The sequence below is a fragment of the Mesocricetus auratus genome, unplaced genomic scaffold, assembly GCF_017639785.1.
Source record: "Mesocricetus auratus isolate SY011 unplaced genomic scaffold, BCM_Maur_2.0 Super-Scaffold_4256, whole genome shotgun sequence".
In the NCBI taxonomy this organism is placed as follows: Eukaryota; Metazoa; Chordata; class Mammalia; order Rodentia; family Cricetidae; genus Mesocricetus; species Mesocricetus auratus.
Genome location: NW_024429182.1, coordinates 128,497,434 through 128,514,354, shown reverse-complemented (window position 1 = coordinate 128,514,354; position 16,921 = coordinate 128,497,434). Strand labels below are relative to the sequence as shown.

Genomic DNA, 16,921 nt, shown 5'->3' with positions numbered 1-16,921 from the left:
AAACCCCTCCACCCAAGCTCCAGTGGCACTTTTTAAAACCACAACAGGTGGCCTTTACATATTTCTATTAGGAGAGACGTGTTTCCCAGCCACACAGTTAAACCAGCTGACAAAATGTCCCTGTTGGTAAAGACAGCTTCTGGTAATGCTAAGGTCACATATCACCAAAAAAAAAAAAAAAAAAAAAGTCGGGCTTGGTGGTGCACACTTTTAATCCAAGCATTAGAGAGGCAGAGGCAGGTGGGTCTTTGAGTCAGAGGCCACCCTTGGCTACAAAGCAAGTTCCAGAATAGCTGGTGCGACACAGAGAAAGCCTGTCTCCAAAACCAAACAAACACAGGTCACCAAGTCTGGGACCCTGTTTTCTCATGTTTACTATGCTTGGAGAGAGCATTGCCCTTAGCTGCAATTACCCGTTGTGAACGCTACTACTCTTGATAAGGAAGCTGGCATCTCTGTTATCGTTATTTTGAAAGGGTCTTGATGTGTTGCACAAGCTAGCCCAGAACGCTTGGATTTCTGTGACCCTTGCGCTCCACCTCTCAAAAAAAGTTGAGATTATGGCTACATGTTACCATGCTGGGATGGCATCATTAGTTCTCATTTATTTCTTTGTTTTTGGACTTGATACATGTCATTCTTTTTTTTTTTTTTTTTTGGTTTTTACGAGACAGGGTTTCTCTGTATTGTTTTGGAGGCTGTCGGTCCAGCCTGGCCTCGAACTCACAGAGATCCACCTGCCTCTGCCTCCCGAGTGCTGGGATTAAAGGCGTGCGCCACCACCGCCCGGCTTGATACACGTCATTCTTATTTTACCTTAAGCTGGAATGCATCGAGGAATTTTCACTTTCCCATAGTTCATTTACTCTTCTCTTCGTGCCCTAATGTTTTCTCTAACTTTGTAGTGAAGTTAGTAGAAATCTCTAACAATATAAATTGTCTTAGTAAGTCACAATGACATGTCTGCTACCGTATTCCTCCTGACTTGCAAGCACACAACAACAACAACAAAAACCCATCATCTTTCTCTAAGATGGAAACAGCTCAGAGAGGCTTGGATTTCCAGGACTGGGTCTGCTCTTCCACTGTAAAAACAGATGGCCTCTAACGATTGCTGATGTCAAACACCACCTTGAAATACAGTAAGCCTGAGAATTCGTGAGGCAATGAGGGAGATGTTCGATTTCACAAAAAGTATGATAATCTTCCTTATAAGATGTTCTCCAGAGGGAATTGTAATTATGTTTGACTGAGGGCAAGGTACGCCCCTCTTACTGAACCAGAAAGCAAGGCATGTCTTCCTTCTCACAGTAGAGAGGGGGTAGCCAAGATGACAATATCCCCAGACTACAAATGTTTCACATTCTAAAGCAAACATAAAACTTTGTGGGATTTGTTTTAAATTCCTTACTGTTGAGTGGTGACTTCCTGCTTAAGCAAGAGAAAGGGTTCAAGGGCTGTTTATTGTCTTTGAGCCAAACAGCTCTCGTGATACGACACAGACGGTCGTACGTATAGTTGACATCAATGAAATTTCATCAAACTGATCAAATTCCTGCGGGGGTGGGAAAAGAAATCCATCACCAAGAAGCAGTGATAGTTTCAAAGAGAATGTTAGCACAGCCCTCCTCTATGTCAGACGGCTATGCTTCCAGACCCACGACTTATCTCTACTGTCAGTCGTACAGCCCATAGCCAAATTGCTTCTTGTCAAAGCACTGACTGATTCTCCAAAAAACGTCACTTCATATTTGAGAGTCATCTCTCTTACTCCTCCCTTGTACCCCAGGGCGGTGGGGTGTGGGGAGCAGCTCTAAAGTTTCTGTAAAGTGCTTCTAGCTTGGTGCAGCACGCAGGCCCCTGGTGCAATTCTCCAGTTGTCTCTGCTGCAGTGGGCATGTGGCATAGATGCCATGTAAACCACTCCGCCGGCCCTGCCCCAGTGATTATTTATAGATGCTGAATTTAAATTTTCCTGCAATATTGACATGCCATGGAATAGTTTTCTTTTGATATTTCTAAACTATTGACAAGTGTAGAAACTATTTTTGGGTCTTAGGATGTACAAAAATAGTTGGAGGGCTGGCTGGCGGTTGTGGGTTGTACTATGTGAAATCTGTTAGAATTCAATACTTCTTTTATAGGAAACTTAAGGGTTTTTTGGGGGGGGTGATTCTAGACAGGGTTTCATGGTGGCTTTGGAGGCTGGCCTGGAACTAGCTCTTGTAGACCAGGCTGGTCTCGAACTCACAGAGCTCTGCCTGCCTCTGACTCCTGAGCGCTAGGATTAAAGGCATGCGCCACCACTGCCCGGCTGATTAGTTATTGTTGATACTCTTTTCTTGTGTCTAACTTATAAGTTAATGTTAGCATACATTTGTATGTATAAGGAAAACACAGTGAATGTAGGAGTGGGTCTTACCTTTTTTTTTTTTGTTTGTTTGTTTTTGAGACAGGGTTTCTCTGTGTTGTTTTGGAGGGTGTCATGGAACTAGTTCTGTAGACCAGGCTGGCCTTGAACTCACAGAGCTCTGCCTGCCTCTGCCTCCCGAGTGCTGGGGATTAAAAGTACATGCCACCACCACCCACCTGGGTCTCACCTTTGCTTCAGACTTCTACTTTGTGCACCCCACAGTTAAGTGGCAACGCTGTACTGTAGGAAGCACGTCAAGTCCTGACTGAATGGTTGCTGGTGACATGGACGCAGCCACGTCAAGGACCCCAATGCCTTAGCCTATGGGAGAGGCAAAGCCTTTACCTGGTTTGGTTGAGAGGGATGGCAAAGTCTTCCTGTGGGGAAGCTTAGAGGAGGGGAAAGGCATCCTCTAGTCCCTGTGTGGATGTTCGTAGTGAAGGGACCAGACCCTCACCCAGCCCCCCTGCTTTGGCAGCCATGACAGGCTGCAGTAAAGACCCAGCAAGATGTAGGCCACTGAGTCAGCAAAGTGTGCTGAACTTCCTGACCTTGCCCGACTTCCTAGTCACTAGGAGGTCAGATACCCTCCACGTGGCAAGGAACCAATCAGAAGTTGGCTGGTGGGCTCTGGACATGCCTTACAGTAACAGTGACATGCAGAGCATAGCAATCACCCACCCTAGGAGTGCCTATAGGCCATAGCAACAAGTTGACCAATCAACGCATGACAGGTGGCCCAAGCCTGGAAGTGCACGGAAGCTGAGACTGTTGTGTATCCCTAGACACCCCCCTGCCTCTACTCCCAAATTTTCCTGCCTTTGGGTTCTTCTCATTCCACCCGCTGTGTGGAATGGATGGGGGGGGCCCTAGTTAATGCAATTAACTCATTAATTATTAAAGATTCTTTGTTTTTGCATCAGAATGGGTCTCTTGGTGACATGGCGGTTCAGAATTTGGGCACAACAATAGGGTGTACAGAAAATGTCCACCATATATTTCTGCCCCCACCATGAGCCTGAAGACTACTCCCCTACTAAGACTGCTCCTACCCAAATCAGCTAAACATGTCTCCTTGTTCAGCTGTGTGCATTAATCAAGGCTCCCTGTATATTTTATATAATAAAGAGCTGAGCTTCTGGGGCACTGTCACTTCTCCATCTGATTCCAGTGTGTCCTTGTGTCTGTCTTTTCTTCATTTTGTTGCTGCCCTAGTCAGGGTTCAAGGACCCAAAGATGAAATAGCTTGGGAGTTTGGAGAGAGAGCTCAGTGAGTAAAGTGCTCATCTTAGAAGAAAGAGAACCCAAGTTCAATTCCCAGCAACCACATGAAAATTCCAAGCATGGTAGTGCATGCCTGTCACTCCAGCACTGGAGAAGGTGAAGACCGGAGGATCCTTGGAACTCCCTGGCCAGCCTGGCTGACTGAATTGGTGATCTCCCAGTCTATAAAAAAGCCAAAGCCAGGCGGTGGTGGTGCATGCCTTTAATCTCAGCATTTGGGAGGCAGATGCAGGCAGATCTCTGTGAGTTCCAGGCCAACCTGGTCAACAGAGCTCCAGGATAGCCAAGGCTACACAGAGGAACCAGGTCTCAAAAAACAACAGCAAAAAAAAAAAAAAAAAAAAAAAAAAGGAAAAAGAAAAAAGCCAAACAAAACAAAAAATGGTCTCAAAGGAATTGGGTGGGCTTTTTGAAGATGACACCAACAATGTGGCCCTCGGGCTTCTCCATATGTGCGTATACTTGCGGACCTGCATGCATAGGAACACACACATGCATTAAATAAAGATTATGTGATACAGAATATTTTCATCAAAACACCACTGCTTTACTTTTTAGTTAGGTTCATGCTGAATAAGTAGAGCGAACACTGTTGTTGCTTCAATTACTGCAACAGTTTTCTTACCAGGGGTGAACTGACTTGACTATCGCTTTCTTTTTGGGGTTTGGTGAGAAGCAAAGATTGCAAGGCCTCCCCAGCCTTGGCCGGCAGTTGCTGGCTGATTGTACAGTCCAAGGTGGGCTCTGACTTCTGCATCCATTTGGAAAGATCCCATACAAAGTGGGCTTGCACCCACCTAGGGAAGACAGACCCCAAAGTTCTACTCTATGTTGGTGGAGGTACCAGATTCACACATTGATGGTTTTGTCTCTGGAAATGCTGTCCTGAATGCACCTGGTCTTGTCTGGGAGATTCTTGCCTCATATGCCTTCATGTTATTTCCTGTTTTCAAACTCCTGCAAGTCTTCTAGTTCACACCCGAAAATAATGCTCTTCCACCACGTGCTGAAGGACAAAGATTCAGCTGCGGTTTTGTCTGTCACATTTTCCCTGCTTATTATACTAACCCTTGCTTTATCACTTTTTTTTTTTAAGGAGCACATCTCCTTCACTAAATAGTAACAACTGTTGCAACAGGAGTTTGCTTATTCATTAAAATCCAGGAGCTTGTTAGGCCTATTGTTTAGGTGCCAGATTCTTTCTGTAGAATTTCTCTAATACCTTGGGAATGACTCAACAGCTGTATTGTTAACACAAAGGAAGTTCCTGTGCTGATAAGTAAGGCCAGATGAAGGCTATAGTACGGTACTTAAGAGTCCTCTTGGGACACAGAGGCCATATCAAACACATGGCTAGGTCTTTGCAGGGCCCCTCCTCTTGACACAGATATAAATGGCATTTTTCTTTTATGTTGACTTAGGGCCCCAGGGCAATTTTGGTGTCGGTAGTAAGTGTTAAGTGGCTGAGTCTGTATTAAGAGGGCTTGGGAATACTGTAACTCATTTATAGACAATCCGACTGTCTGCTTAGGAGGTCTAGGACAATTTCTGAGCATGGTTAGACTGGATAGGAGCACAGCATGCGCCCTAAGTTAAAACTTTTGTTTACCAACAACAAGTCATCCTAAGGTACTTAGTGAAAGGGAGGGATCTTTTGTTTGTTTGTTTGTTTTCGAGACAGGATTTCTCTGTATTGTTTTGGAGGCTGTCCTGGAATTCACTCTGTAGACCAGGCTGGCCTTGAACTCACAGAGATCGCCTGCCTCTGCCTCCTGAGTGCTGGGATTAAAGACATGTGCCACCAATGCCGGGTTGGGAGGGGCCTTTTGTGATAGCTGTCCAGTAGATCTGTCAAGGAATGTGCAAGGTATTTGGAGGAAAGTGTCCTTAGGTGGCTCTGGGGCTCACAGTCTCAGAAACCAAGCACATGGTCCAACCATGGCGATACAAGTGGTGTGAAATGGATGTAGAAAGAGCAAACAAAAACATATACATTATGGAAGTGTGTGTGTGTGTGTGTGTGTGTGTGTGTGTTTAAAGAGATAGTTCAAATTATAAAAAATGCCCTTTTACTTTTATTATTTATTTTAACTTTCTTTTATGTGCATTGGTGTGAAAGTGTCAGATCCTGGGGAACTGGAGTTACAGACAGTTGTGATCGGTTATGTGGGTGCTGGGAATTGAACCTGGGTCCTCTGGAAAAACAGCCAGTACTCTTAACCACTGAGCCATCTCCCAGCCCCTCCTTTTTACTTTTTAATTAAAACATTATTATTGTATGTACAGGCACCTATGCCACGGTGCAAGTGTGAAGGTCAGAGGACAATTTTAGAGATTCAGTTCTCTCCTTCCTTTTAATATTGGTTCTGGAGATTGAACATCTCTGCCACTGACCCATATCTCTCGGGACAGTGCTGTATAAACAAACTCCTACTCACCCCATGTAAGTAATTGTCAACAGACCAAAGGACAAAAGACAGACCAAAAAGGGCAGAAACTCCAACGAAGTCCAGCTTGGGATCCATGAGTTTATTGAGATCGCTTACAGGAATTATGGGTGAGGGGTGACTAACAGGAGCAGGAATAAAGACAGCTGTGTCACCAAAGCCCACACCAGCATAGGTGACAACTCACAGAAGCTGCAGGCAGCTGGCAGGTTAGAGGGTGTCCTCTCCAGGTGGTTTAGTTGGCCCAAGGATTCTCCGAAGCTTAGCTGGTCTTTTAGGCAGTTTTGCTGGTCTCTCTCTACTCCTTCCGGGCAAAATGAGATCGACTCAGAAGTCTTTACCATTTATTTACTCTTGGAGGGAGGAGCCTAGTGAATCTGGTCAGTTTCAGGGACTTCCTGAAGCTATTTTGAGTTGTTCACTTTCTGCCTAAAGGAGCTCCCCTGTAGTATCTCACCTCCCATGAGGATGTCTTGTTGTTTTACTTGGGAAGTAGAGGCAAGTGGACCTCTGAGTTCAAGGCCAGTCTCTATAGCCTAGGCTGTTGCACAGAGAAACTCTGACTCAAAATACCAAAAAAGAAAAAGTTTCCTAAAAAAAAAAAAAAAAAAACCTAAGAAAGAGGGAAAACCACTGACTGGTCTCTGTGTCATCATCAGTCCCGACACCCTCCGCACATTCTCGGACACAGGCTGCACAGCGGGTGCGGCAGGAAATGGGAATGAGAAGCAAGCCATGTTCCAGTATATATATAAAAATATGCAAAATATGCATGTGTACATACACATGCATACACACTCTCTCACTTGATTTTTCCAGACAGGTTTGTGTGTGTGTGTGTGTGTGTGTGTGTGTGTGTGTGTGTGTGTGTGTGTGTGTGTAGCCTTGGCTGTCCTAGGACTAACTCTATAGACCAGGTTGGCCTGGAACTCATAGAGATCTGCCTGCCTCTGCCTCCTGAGTGCTGGGATTAAAGGCGTGCGCCACCAACGCCCGGCTTATGGCTATGTAAAGACACTCTGTGGCTAAAGACACTTAAACACATGGCTGTATTGTAGAGACACTTAGACACTTAGAGAGCTCTCTTGAAAAGCCCGTACCCACCTGGATGTGTCTCGTTTCCACTCCTTCCCCTAAACACCGATCTTTCTACTAACCTTACATCTGTGTTTAAAAGTTTCTAATAAATGAAGACTCTGCACCACACTGACTTATTCCGAAATTCTTTTTCTTTTTTTTTTTTTTTTTTTGCCAGTGAAGTTAAGAATCCTGGTTTCACCAGAGTGGATTTCTGAAAAGAATTCTTTAGTTTGCCACACCCAGCACGGAATTGTGTTGTGTCTGTTCAGTTAGTATTGCCCCATGCCACTGACAGGATCTCCTTGATTAGCCAGGCTGTTCTCCAAGTAATGGGCTCAAGCCTTCTTCCTTCTTCAACCTCCCAGCAAGCTGGGACCTTAGGTGTATCTCCACCATAATCGGTTGGACGGCGAAATTTGAAATCACTCACCCCTGCATCCTCCTAAAGCAATAGGCTGATTATACTGGAGGAAAATTGCTGACGTCGAATTTTGCTTTGTCAAGTGAGCACCAGTTGGAGCATCTGATAAATCGTGAGCACATTATCCAGGCTGTTGGAAAGACTCTGGAGTGGGTAGAAGAGATGTGTGGATGCCTGTTTATTACATTTTAGCTATTTTTCTTTTTTCTTTCTTTCTTTCTTTTTTTTTTTTTTTCCGAGACAGGGTTTCTCTGTGACTTTGGAGGCTGGCCTGGAACTAGCTCTTGTAGACCAGGCTGGTCTCGAACTCACAGAGATCCACCAGCCTCTGCCCCCCTCCCTGAGTGCTGGGATTAAAGGTGTGTGCCGCCACCACCCGGCTTACATTTTAGCTACTTTTCAGTCATGTCAAGTTTTTGAAAAGGGTTAGTGCAAACGATTTTTGCACATAGAAACAGAAGGGCCGTGGTGGAAAAATCTGCCCAGTACAGGTCTAAGAGAAGGGACCCTAGCCACCTGATCATAGGGGCATTGGGGAGGAGGTCGTAAGCCTGTGTGTTTAAAGACAATACTAAGCTCTTCTGAAGCAAAAACCGTTCTTTGTAAACTTTGAGAAGTCGAGATTTGCTAATGACACTACTGGGCGGTGGTCCTCCTGGGGGAAAAGGTAAAGAGAGCTCGCAGTCCTGAGGCAAAGAGTGAGAAGGAGAAAACCCCCCAGGGAGGTGGCAGGGGCGGGGCAGCCCCAAGGGAGCCCGAGAGGTAGTGAGGTGGTGGCCGTGGGGGAGGGGGGAACGGATAGAGGTCCTCTGGGTGGCAGACGCTATACTTGCTGAGCAGGAGCATGGAGGCCCAGGCCGGCCCTGGAGCCACAGGTTAGTAAGCGGTTAGAGCGCCGGACACGCTGCGGCCGGGACACCAGCTCGCAGGGAGTGTGGCACACCTGTTGCCACCGCAGCTTTGCCTTATGGTCTCTTTCTCTGGATCATTTAAGTCCGGGACTAGCGGGGGCTTGAGGAGGGACCTCCAGAGTCGAAGCCCTCGAGGTCCTTGGGTTGGGTACCCCCTGGCCTACCCTCCCCTCCCCCCCAACACCGACCTTGGGACCTTGGACCTGGCCTTGCTGGCCTGGCTGGGAAGAGCTCTGAGGTGCTAGATTCCCAGTGACCACCTGGGAAATGAGAACCCCACGGTGGGGCGAATTCCGCACAGCAGTTCGCCACCATTTCCCGTACCGAGGACCCGGCTTGAGGCCTGGGCTGGGAGGAAAAGTGTCGCTGGAGCCCACGCTTGGTGCCAGCCTCTTTCACAGTTCACATGGTGCCCAGTGAGCTTTCAGGTGAGCCTGGATTTGAGGACCCATCCTTGAGCCGGCCTCCTCCGAGGTCTCAGGTGATGCCATTCCAGGCCGTTTTGCTAGCATCCTGGGCACAGGTGACCCTGGCCCACCGGCAGTCACGTCGCACACAGGCCACCTTCCCTACAGCTCAGTAAAGTACTGTCTTGTAGGGGCACCTCGATATTTCTTCCGAAGTCAGTGGCAGCGGCCGGAAACCACTAGCTTTTATGGCTTGCATCAAACACTGCGGTTGAGTTTTCTCCGGTTGTCAGGTGAGCCAGATAAGTATGGAAGAGAATGTAGCCGCTAGCTAATGTATGGATTGGTAAAGTTTTGGTTGATCTAGAGGTTAAGAAAAGGTTTGTCTTTGATTTTGGACAGGGAGATAATTTCTCTTTTGTTTTAGCTTTGTGCGTTGTTTTTTCTTTTTTTTTTTCTAGAAAGTTAGTGTAAAGGCTTCGGGTAGCGAGTGCTGTTTCCAGTTTACATGTTGGAAAACTAGAGTCAAAGGAGGAAAGGCTTGCTTTTTGATCTTATCTTCCTCAGCTACAAAACAGGAGAAGCCCCCTAGGGCGAATTAAGCTCAGCCAGTCTCTCATTACAAGTGGCCTCCCTCCCCTCCTGCTAGGGAAGTGATCTGGAGCCAGGGGGCCCCTCCCTGCGCCTGAGTTAGTGACCCGCCTTCCCACCCTGCTGCATTTTACTAGGAAAGAGAATGGTAATTCCACCTTCTGGAAAAGTATAGTTTCTGGATTTTCCTGTCCTCACTTGGGCCTTCGCTGTGGTTTTGATGGTCACCCATGGCTGGGTTGACACACACAGCCGGCTCACATTTATCATTCCCACATGTGGTAGCTCCTAATGGGTTGGAGGCTTGCATAGTTGAACTCCTGCCTGGGCTTTGATAGCTGTTTCCAGAAACAGCTTGAGCAAATCTCGTCGACCGGGGAATCCCTTTCTTTTACAGAGGAGCATGAAAGGGAAAATTAGGCTTTCAGGTAAGGCCACATGCCAGCCTCCACTTGGCTTTGCTGCTGAGAAATGAGGGAGGACATGTGACATTCCTGCGGCAGCTGTGCTCTGTGTTGGCATGAGGGTTTGGTTTGGGGGCAGCACCGTCCAAAGGGGATTTGGGGGTACCCCACAATAATTTACATCCTGACATGCTCTAAGCCCCCACCCCATATCCATTCCCTCCCCCTCTCTACATGTTTTTAATTTCCCTGATGCCAAAACCTTCTTAGGTTCCAGTGGGCCATCTGTTGCTGTCATTTTAGCTTAGCATAGAGCGGAAAGAAAAGAGAAAGCCAGACACAGCCTGGTCCTGTTACCACCCTCATGTTTTACCTTAAACTTCTTCCCTGTGTATGGTCTAGGGACTGAGCTGCCTTATAAGGGTTGGTTGAGACCTTATCTACATGGGAATTCACTGTTGGGCCCGGCGTCATATTACTAGTGAGCGAGCGTAGAGAGACCCATTTATTTTGGCTTTTTGAAAAGTTGAATTTTCTGATAATTTATACTGCTAGTGGAGCAGAGGGGACAATAAAGCTCGAACAATAATGACACATAAATACATAGGAACGGAGCAGAGAGGATTGACGGGTAACAGCTAGAAAGCAAGCTGGAGCAATTCAGAAGCTGTAGTTACCGCCTGCTGCAGAAGGGGACGCAGGTGTCGGGAGCGGGAGAAAACCAGCAAGTGGGACCTTGGTTTGGAGGCCTTCCAGTGTCCTTTTCAAAGTGCTGAGCATGCCAAAGGCTGTGTCTGTGGTTCCTGTTGCTGTGAAGAGACACCATGCCCGAGGCAACTCTTATGAAGGAGAGCATTTAATTGGTGGCTCCCTGACAGTTGCAGAGGTTCAGTTCCTCATCACCACGGCAGGGAGCATGGCAGCCTGCAGACAAGGTGCTGGCTACATCTTCACCAGGCAACAGGCGAGGCTGTGCCACTGAGCGAAGCTTAAGCAAAGGGACCTCAAAGCCCGCCCCACAGTGACATTATTTCTCCAAGGAGGCCACACCTCCCACCCAATACTGCCACTCTCTATGAGCTTATGGGGGGTACATTCAAACTTCCACACGCAGTTTGGGTTATCGTCTTTGAGCTCTCCGCAGACCCTACGGAGCAGCACCAGGAAGCAGAGAAGCAGTGGACAGAGCCTAATGCTGAGAGACCTGAGGTGTGTGCAGCCAGAGTAGCACAGGGGGCTGGGGGAAGGGAGGGAACACGTCACAGGCCTCTGAAGGGGCCAGGCACAGGTATAGTTTGGAGCGCATTTGCAGAGGCAAGAAAAGGGAGCATGTCAGTGTTAGGTGAAGGTCTCTTTCCTACCATGTCACACTCAGGCGTGCACTCAGGTCACCAGCTTTCAGGAAACCGCCTTTACCTGCTGAGCCATCTCACTGGCCTGGGTATACTTTTTTTTTTCCTCGAGACAGGGTTTCTCTGTAGTTTTGGAGCCTATCCTGGCACTCACTCTGTAGACCAGGCTGGCCTCGAGCTAACAGAGATCCACCTGCCTCTGCTTCCCGAGTGCTGGGATTAAAGGCAGGAGCCACCAACACCCGGCTACTTTTTTTTTTTTTAATGATTCTTCAAGACAGGATGCTCTGTGTAACAGTCCTGGCTGTCCTGGAACTCAGTTTGTAGACCAGGCTGGCCTCGAGCTCACAGAGATCCACCTGCCTTTGCCTCCTGACTGGTGCATTCACTTTTAGGAGCTCTTTGTGTCAGGTTTGTCCTGAGCCCTTCCCAGGTATTGCCTTAACTGACCTTCAGATAGATAGTGAGATTACATAGGGAGAGGAAACTGAGGCCCAGGAGATGCACTGAGTAGCAGCACTGGGCATTGACATGGAGGTTGCTGATTGGTCTGGGGATATGGCTCAGATCAGGGCTCTTTCCCAGCATGCCTGAGGCCCTGCGTTCTACTCCTAGGGCTGCAAGCAAGCACCCAGGACAAAGTAACCCAAGGGACATTGGCTTTCCTCAGAGGGTGGGACGTTCCCCTCCCGCTGAGAAAGAGGAGGTCCCAGCAGTTGGAAGAGTCAGTTGATGAAGGTGTTTGAGAGTCGACCTCATGTTAACACAAGCTTAAGTCACCCCCGTCATTAGTTCGGATCTTTTGTGGTCCGTGGTGACTTAGTGTCCTTGGAGGGGATGTGGATTTGGCAGGTTTCTGATCTCAGTTTCTGGGAAACAGGACCTCGGTGAGGACAGGCTCTCAGCTGTCCTGGAGCTGCTGCTCACTGAGGCTCCCAGAAAGGTAAGGGAGGGGACAGAAGCCGAGGGCAGTGTCTACAAGTCTACTTGGCTGTGAGGGCTGTCCTGTGCTTCCACCCAAGGGACCCTTGTGGGTCTTTGTGTTTAGTTCCCTAAGCTCCCTGAAAGGGAGTGGAGGAAGCAGTTCTCTTGTTGGCTCTTCATCCAGGAAGGATTGCAGGGAGGAGTCCTGCAATCAGTCAGGTGTGCCAGACTTGCTGGGCAGAGTGCCCTGGCCAGGGCATTGGGTAGCCTGACCCCTAGAAGGGCCAGGTTCTCCCAGTGGCTGAGTATCTGCCGACCTGTCCTCTTCGGGATTCTTGGTGCACTGGGGTACCTATACTATATGCAGCTCTTGCTCGCCCGCCACTGTGCAGTACACGGGAACTGACGCTTTATGAGACTTGGACAGAAGATGGCTGGGCTTCCGATCCCTGTCTACCTGTCAGATGGGGTGAATGACCAAGTGGCCAGGACTTCCACTGAGCAGTGGGACAGAAGGCTCGTTGGCCGTCACTAGCTCCTGGCTCCTCTAATGTTATTTGTTCCACAGTTATTTGTTTGACATGAAGTACTCTGGAAAATGCTTTGTGGTAGAGAAAAAAAGGGTCTGTGGGGAAAAGGGAAGCACCTGGTCACAGGGCAGCCTGCCTTTTCAGGCCAGGGCCGTCCTTCAGGGACTGTTGGTAGCGGTTGAAGGTCTGGGTCCTGGAGTACAGTTAATCAGGATGGGACAGTTGGGATGTTGAAATGCTGTGCACACCTGTTAATCCCAGTACCCTGTAGACTGGAGCAGGGGAATTATAAGGTCAAGGTCAGCCTGGGCTACACTGTGTGACTGTGTCTCAGAAAAAAACAAAAACAAAAGACAAAGAGTCTAGGCTGCCTACATGGCTCATCCTGGGCTTACCTTTCCAGAGTTAGTCACCAGCTGGTGTGGCTGAGGGACCCAAAGCCTTGTGAATGTAAGGCCACTTAAGGTCTGCCTAAGCATAGGTGTGTCCTCACCTCTGCTGTTCTTCTTGTCTCTTTCTCTAGTCCCTTGAGCCCTCTTACATTAAAACCATTATATCCAGCCATTCAGTATCCCTAAACTGTGACCTCATTTTTTTTCCAAGAGAAAACTGATTTAACCAGTGCCCATTGGTTCTCAAGACATACAAGCATGTCATAGGTGTTTGTGCCTTCAAGACAGGACAGCCGCCAGGCCTCAGGTGTCCAGAATGAGCAATATGGGGCCATGTGTGTGTTGCCATGGAGGGACGCCATGTCTCCACCTAGACAGCTGAAATTAAGATCAGTGTGTTCTTGGAAATCAGGTCTGTCTGGTGGTTGGTTGGTTGTGGTGTTTCGAGACAGGGTTTCTTTATGTAGCTTTGGAAGCTGTCCTGAAACTCGATCTTGTAGACCAGGCTGGCTTCTAGCTCACAGAGATCCACCTGCCTCTGCCTCCCGAGTGCTGGGATTAAAGTCGTGCCCCACCACTGCCCAGCCAGAAACCAAGTCTGTAAGGATGACTTGACAATTCCACTAACAGAGAGAAAAGCTGTGTTCATCTCCTCATTGCCTTTGCTTCCTGAAACAAGCTCTAAGCATTCTCTGAATTATTTTGTTCGGGGGTAAGTGCCTGTGAAGTTAGCAGTGCAGCTGCTTCACCATTGTATAAAGCAGCTCGCACAGGTCAGCCCACTACCTCCGTTACTCTCCTCTACTCTGATCCATGGTGGACTAGGCGCCTGGGGACCATACTGATGCTTTAGGTTCAGGGCTGCTGTTAGGTGCGGAGCATGTGTTATAATGGTTTGTTGTCCATTTGAACTGTTTTCCTACGAGTGCTAACCACATTTGGACAGAGCATCTAGGAACCCCCACCCCCCAAAAAACCCAAACAACAGCAAGAAAATGAGATAGGTAGGTAGGGGTGTAGTGTAGCTCACTTGGTAGAGTACTTGCCCAGCATGTACAAAGCCCTGGATTCAGTCTCCAGGATCCAGAGGTAGAAGTGTGTGTGTGGGGGGGGGTCACCTCCATAACAATCGTGGAGCCAGGCAGGGATGCATGAGACCCTGTCTGAAAAGAGCATCTCTGCAGTAGGCAAGACATTACTGGGTGTGGGTTTTTTGTAATGCATGAATATTAGATAAAATAATAAGAACATTTAATTTAAACAAAATATACCCAATAAAAATCTAATTATTTGAGCTGGGTGGTGGTGGTGCATGCCTTGAATCTCAGCACTTAGGAGGCAGAGGCAGGTGGATCTCTGAGTTCTAGGCCAACCTGGTCTACAAAAGGAGTTCAGGATAACCAGGGCTACCCAGAGAAACCCTGTCCTTAAAAGCCAAATAAATAAATAAGGAAGAAAAAGAAGAGAAAAAATCTGGTTATTTGTTAATAATTATCTGCTTTAAATCACAATTAAACATGATAATAGGCAGATATCTTTGTCATCTTTTGCCCCTTTTATATTAAATGGCATCGCCTCTACCCTTGCCTCAATTTGATTTTTTATTTTGAAATTTAATAACCACGTTTCTCTTAAGTGCTAGCTTAGAAATTTTAATATTCATATTTAATTAATTTATTCTGTGATTAGTCAAATTTTAACTTCCTCTGGAATAAGTTAAGGGCCTTCAACTGCTCTCTCTGCTATTGTTTCCTTCCAGGCTCACATACTGTGAGGGTTCTTAGTCACTGTCAACTTGACTAGATTTAAGAGTCACCTAGGATACACATCTTTGAGCATGCCTGTAAGGGCATTTCCAGAGAGGATTACTGAAGAGAGAAGACATTTACTGATGTGGGTGGCACCTTCTACAGACAGGTGTGGGGTTAGGGGATTGGGGTGGGGGTAAGGGGATAGGGAGTGATCACTATTCGGGTAGGATTTCCTGAAGGTGGCAGAGGCAGGAGGATCGCGAGTTCGAGGCCAGCCTGGGCCACACATTTTGGACTGGAGAGATGGCTCAGCAGTCAAGAGCACTGGTTGATCTACCAGAGGTCTTGAGTTCAATTCCCAGCAACCACATGGTGGCTCACAACCATCTGTAATGAGATCTGGTGACGTCTTCTGGCATGCAGGCAAACATGCAGACAGCACACTGTATACATAATAAATAAGTCTTTTAAAAAAAAGCTGGACATTGGTGGCTCATGCCTTTAATCCCAGCACTGGGAAGCAGAGGCAGGCAGATCTCTGTGAGTTCGAGACCAACCTGGTCTACAAGAGCGAGTTCCAGGACAGCCTCCAAAGCAATATAAAGAAACCCTGTCTCGAAAAACCAACAAAACAAAACAAAACAAAACTGAAAGGAAAGAAAGAAGAGAGGAAGTGAGCCTCTGCCCACCATCACCCATCTGCTTCTGTCCCCTGAGCTCGGGTGCAGTGTGAGCGGCCACCTCTCACTCCTGCCACCACAGAGCTGTTCTTGCAGCTGCGCCTCCCTCTCTGTGATGGACCTTGTTCTCAGAGGTGAGCTGCAATAAACCCTTACATTGTTTCTGTCAGGTGTTTGGTCACGTCCCCCGAGGAACATAGTAAAGGCACGTGTCATTTTCTCACAGCACCCAAGGCTCTGGTAAACTTTTTCTTGCCCCTTTAGTTAATGCCATCATTGACTTAGGACTCTATTTTTATGATTATTTTCTTGTGCCCATCTCTTCTGGACCAGCCTTTTCTTCCAGAGGTCAGTTTCCTATATGCTAATGTGCATAAGAAATGATTACGTCGGAGGTATGCTCAGAGCAAACTCCCTGATGTTTTTAAACATTTCTTTATCTCATCCAGTGTCTTGGAAGTTGTTTTTGCTAGATGGAGGATGAGTGTTATTTTTCTTTAGCTCATTAAAAATGACATTCCATTGTCTCCTGCCTTCCATAGTTGCCCGGAGAAGACAGCTGTCCACTTGCTAACAGCCAAGTAGAAAGGTCTGTCCTTTCTGGATGCTTTCAGGGCTGTGTGTGTGTGTGTGTGTGTGTGTGTGTGCATGTGTGTGCGTGTGCGTGCGCGTGTGTGTATGTGTGTGTATGTGTATGTGTGTGTATGTGTGTGTGTATGTGTATGTATGTGTGTGTATGTGTGTGTATGTGTGTGTATGTGTGTGTGCGTGTGTATATGTGTGTGTGTGCGCGTGCGTGTGCATGTGTGTGTATGTGTGTGTGCGCGTGCGTGTGCATGTGTGTGTGTGCACGTGTGTGTATGTGCATGTGTGTGTGTGTGCTGTTTTGCAGTTTGACTAGTGTGTTTAGGTGGGAATTTCTTTGGGGGATTGGCTAAGATTACAGAATCTAAGAGTAGGTGTCTCTCATGAGCTTATCTCCAGTTTCTTTACATTCTGATTCTTCCTAGCTTTTTTTCCTTTTGGAACTCTGATTAGACTGTCACTGAATCTTGTATCTTGTTCCTCTACTTTTGATTTCTCCTTAGTTGCTGTCCAAGTTCACCAGCTGTGTCTGTCTGTGCTACATCCTGGGTCAGTTTCTCAGCTAAGAAAGGCATTCCTTTTTAGAAATTCTACTTCCCTTTTCTCCTCACATTTCGTTGGGCAATGTGAAAAGCCTTGGTCCCTTTTATCCTTAGTTTAAATGTTTGCAGGCCATGTTTTTTGGTGGGTTTTGTTTTGTTTTTGTCTTTTGAGATAGAGTTTCTCTATGTAACAACCTGTCCTGTCCT

The 16,921-nt window shown here is 47.3% G+C and overlaps 1 protein-coding gene across 4 annotated transcripts in view; it reads left to right on the top strand.

Annotated features, from left to right (window-relative positions):
• The first annotated feature begins 8,447 nt into the window (after nt 1-8,447).
• LOC101825091 (protein FAM169B) overlaps nt 8,448-16,921 on the top strand; it is a 79,174-nt gene continuing 70,700 nt past the window's right edge. For 3 of the 4 annotated variants that reach the window (XM_021235176.2, XM_040730406.1, XM_040730396.1), the window contains exon 1: nt 8,448-8,520. In XM_021235176.2, coding sequence (XP_021090835.1) covers nt 8,490-8,520 — 31 coding nt within the window. In that variant the 5' untranslated portion in view covers nt 8,448-8,489. Of the gene's footprint in view, nt 8,521-8,781; nt 8,985-16,921 lie in introns of those variants that run through there. The other variant, XM_013123461.3, reaches the window with a different exon arrangement.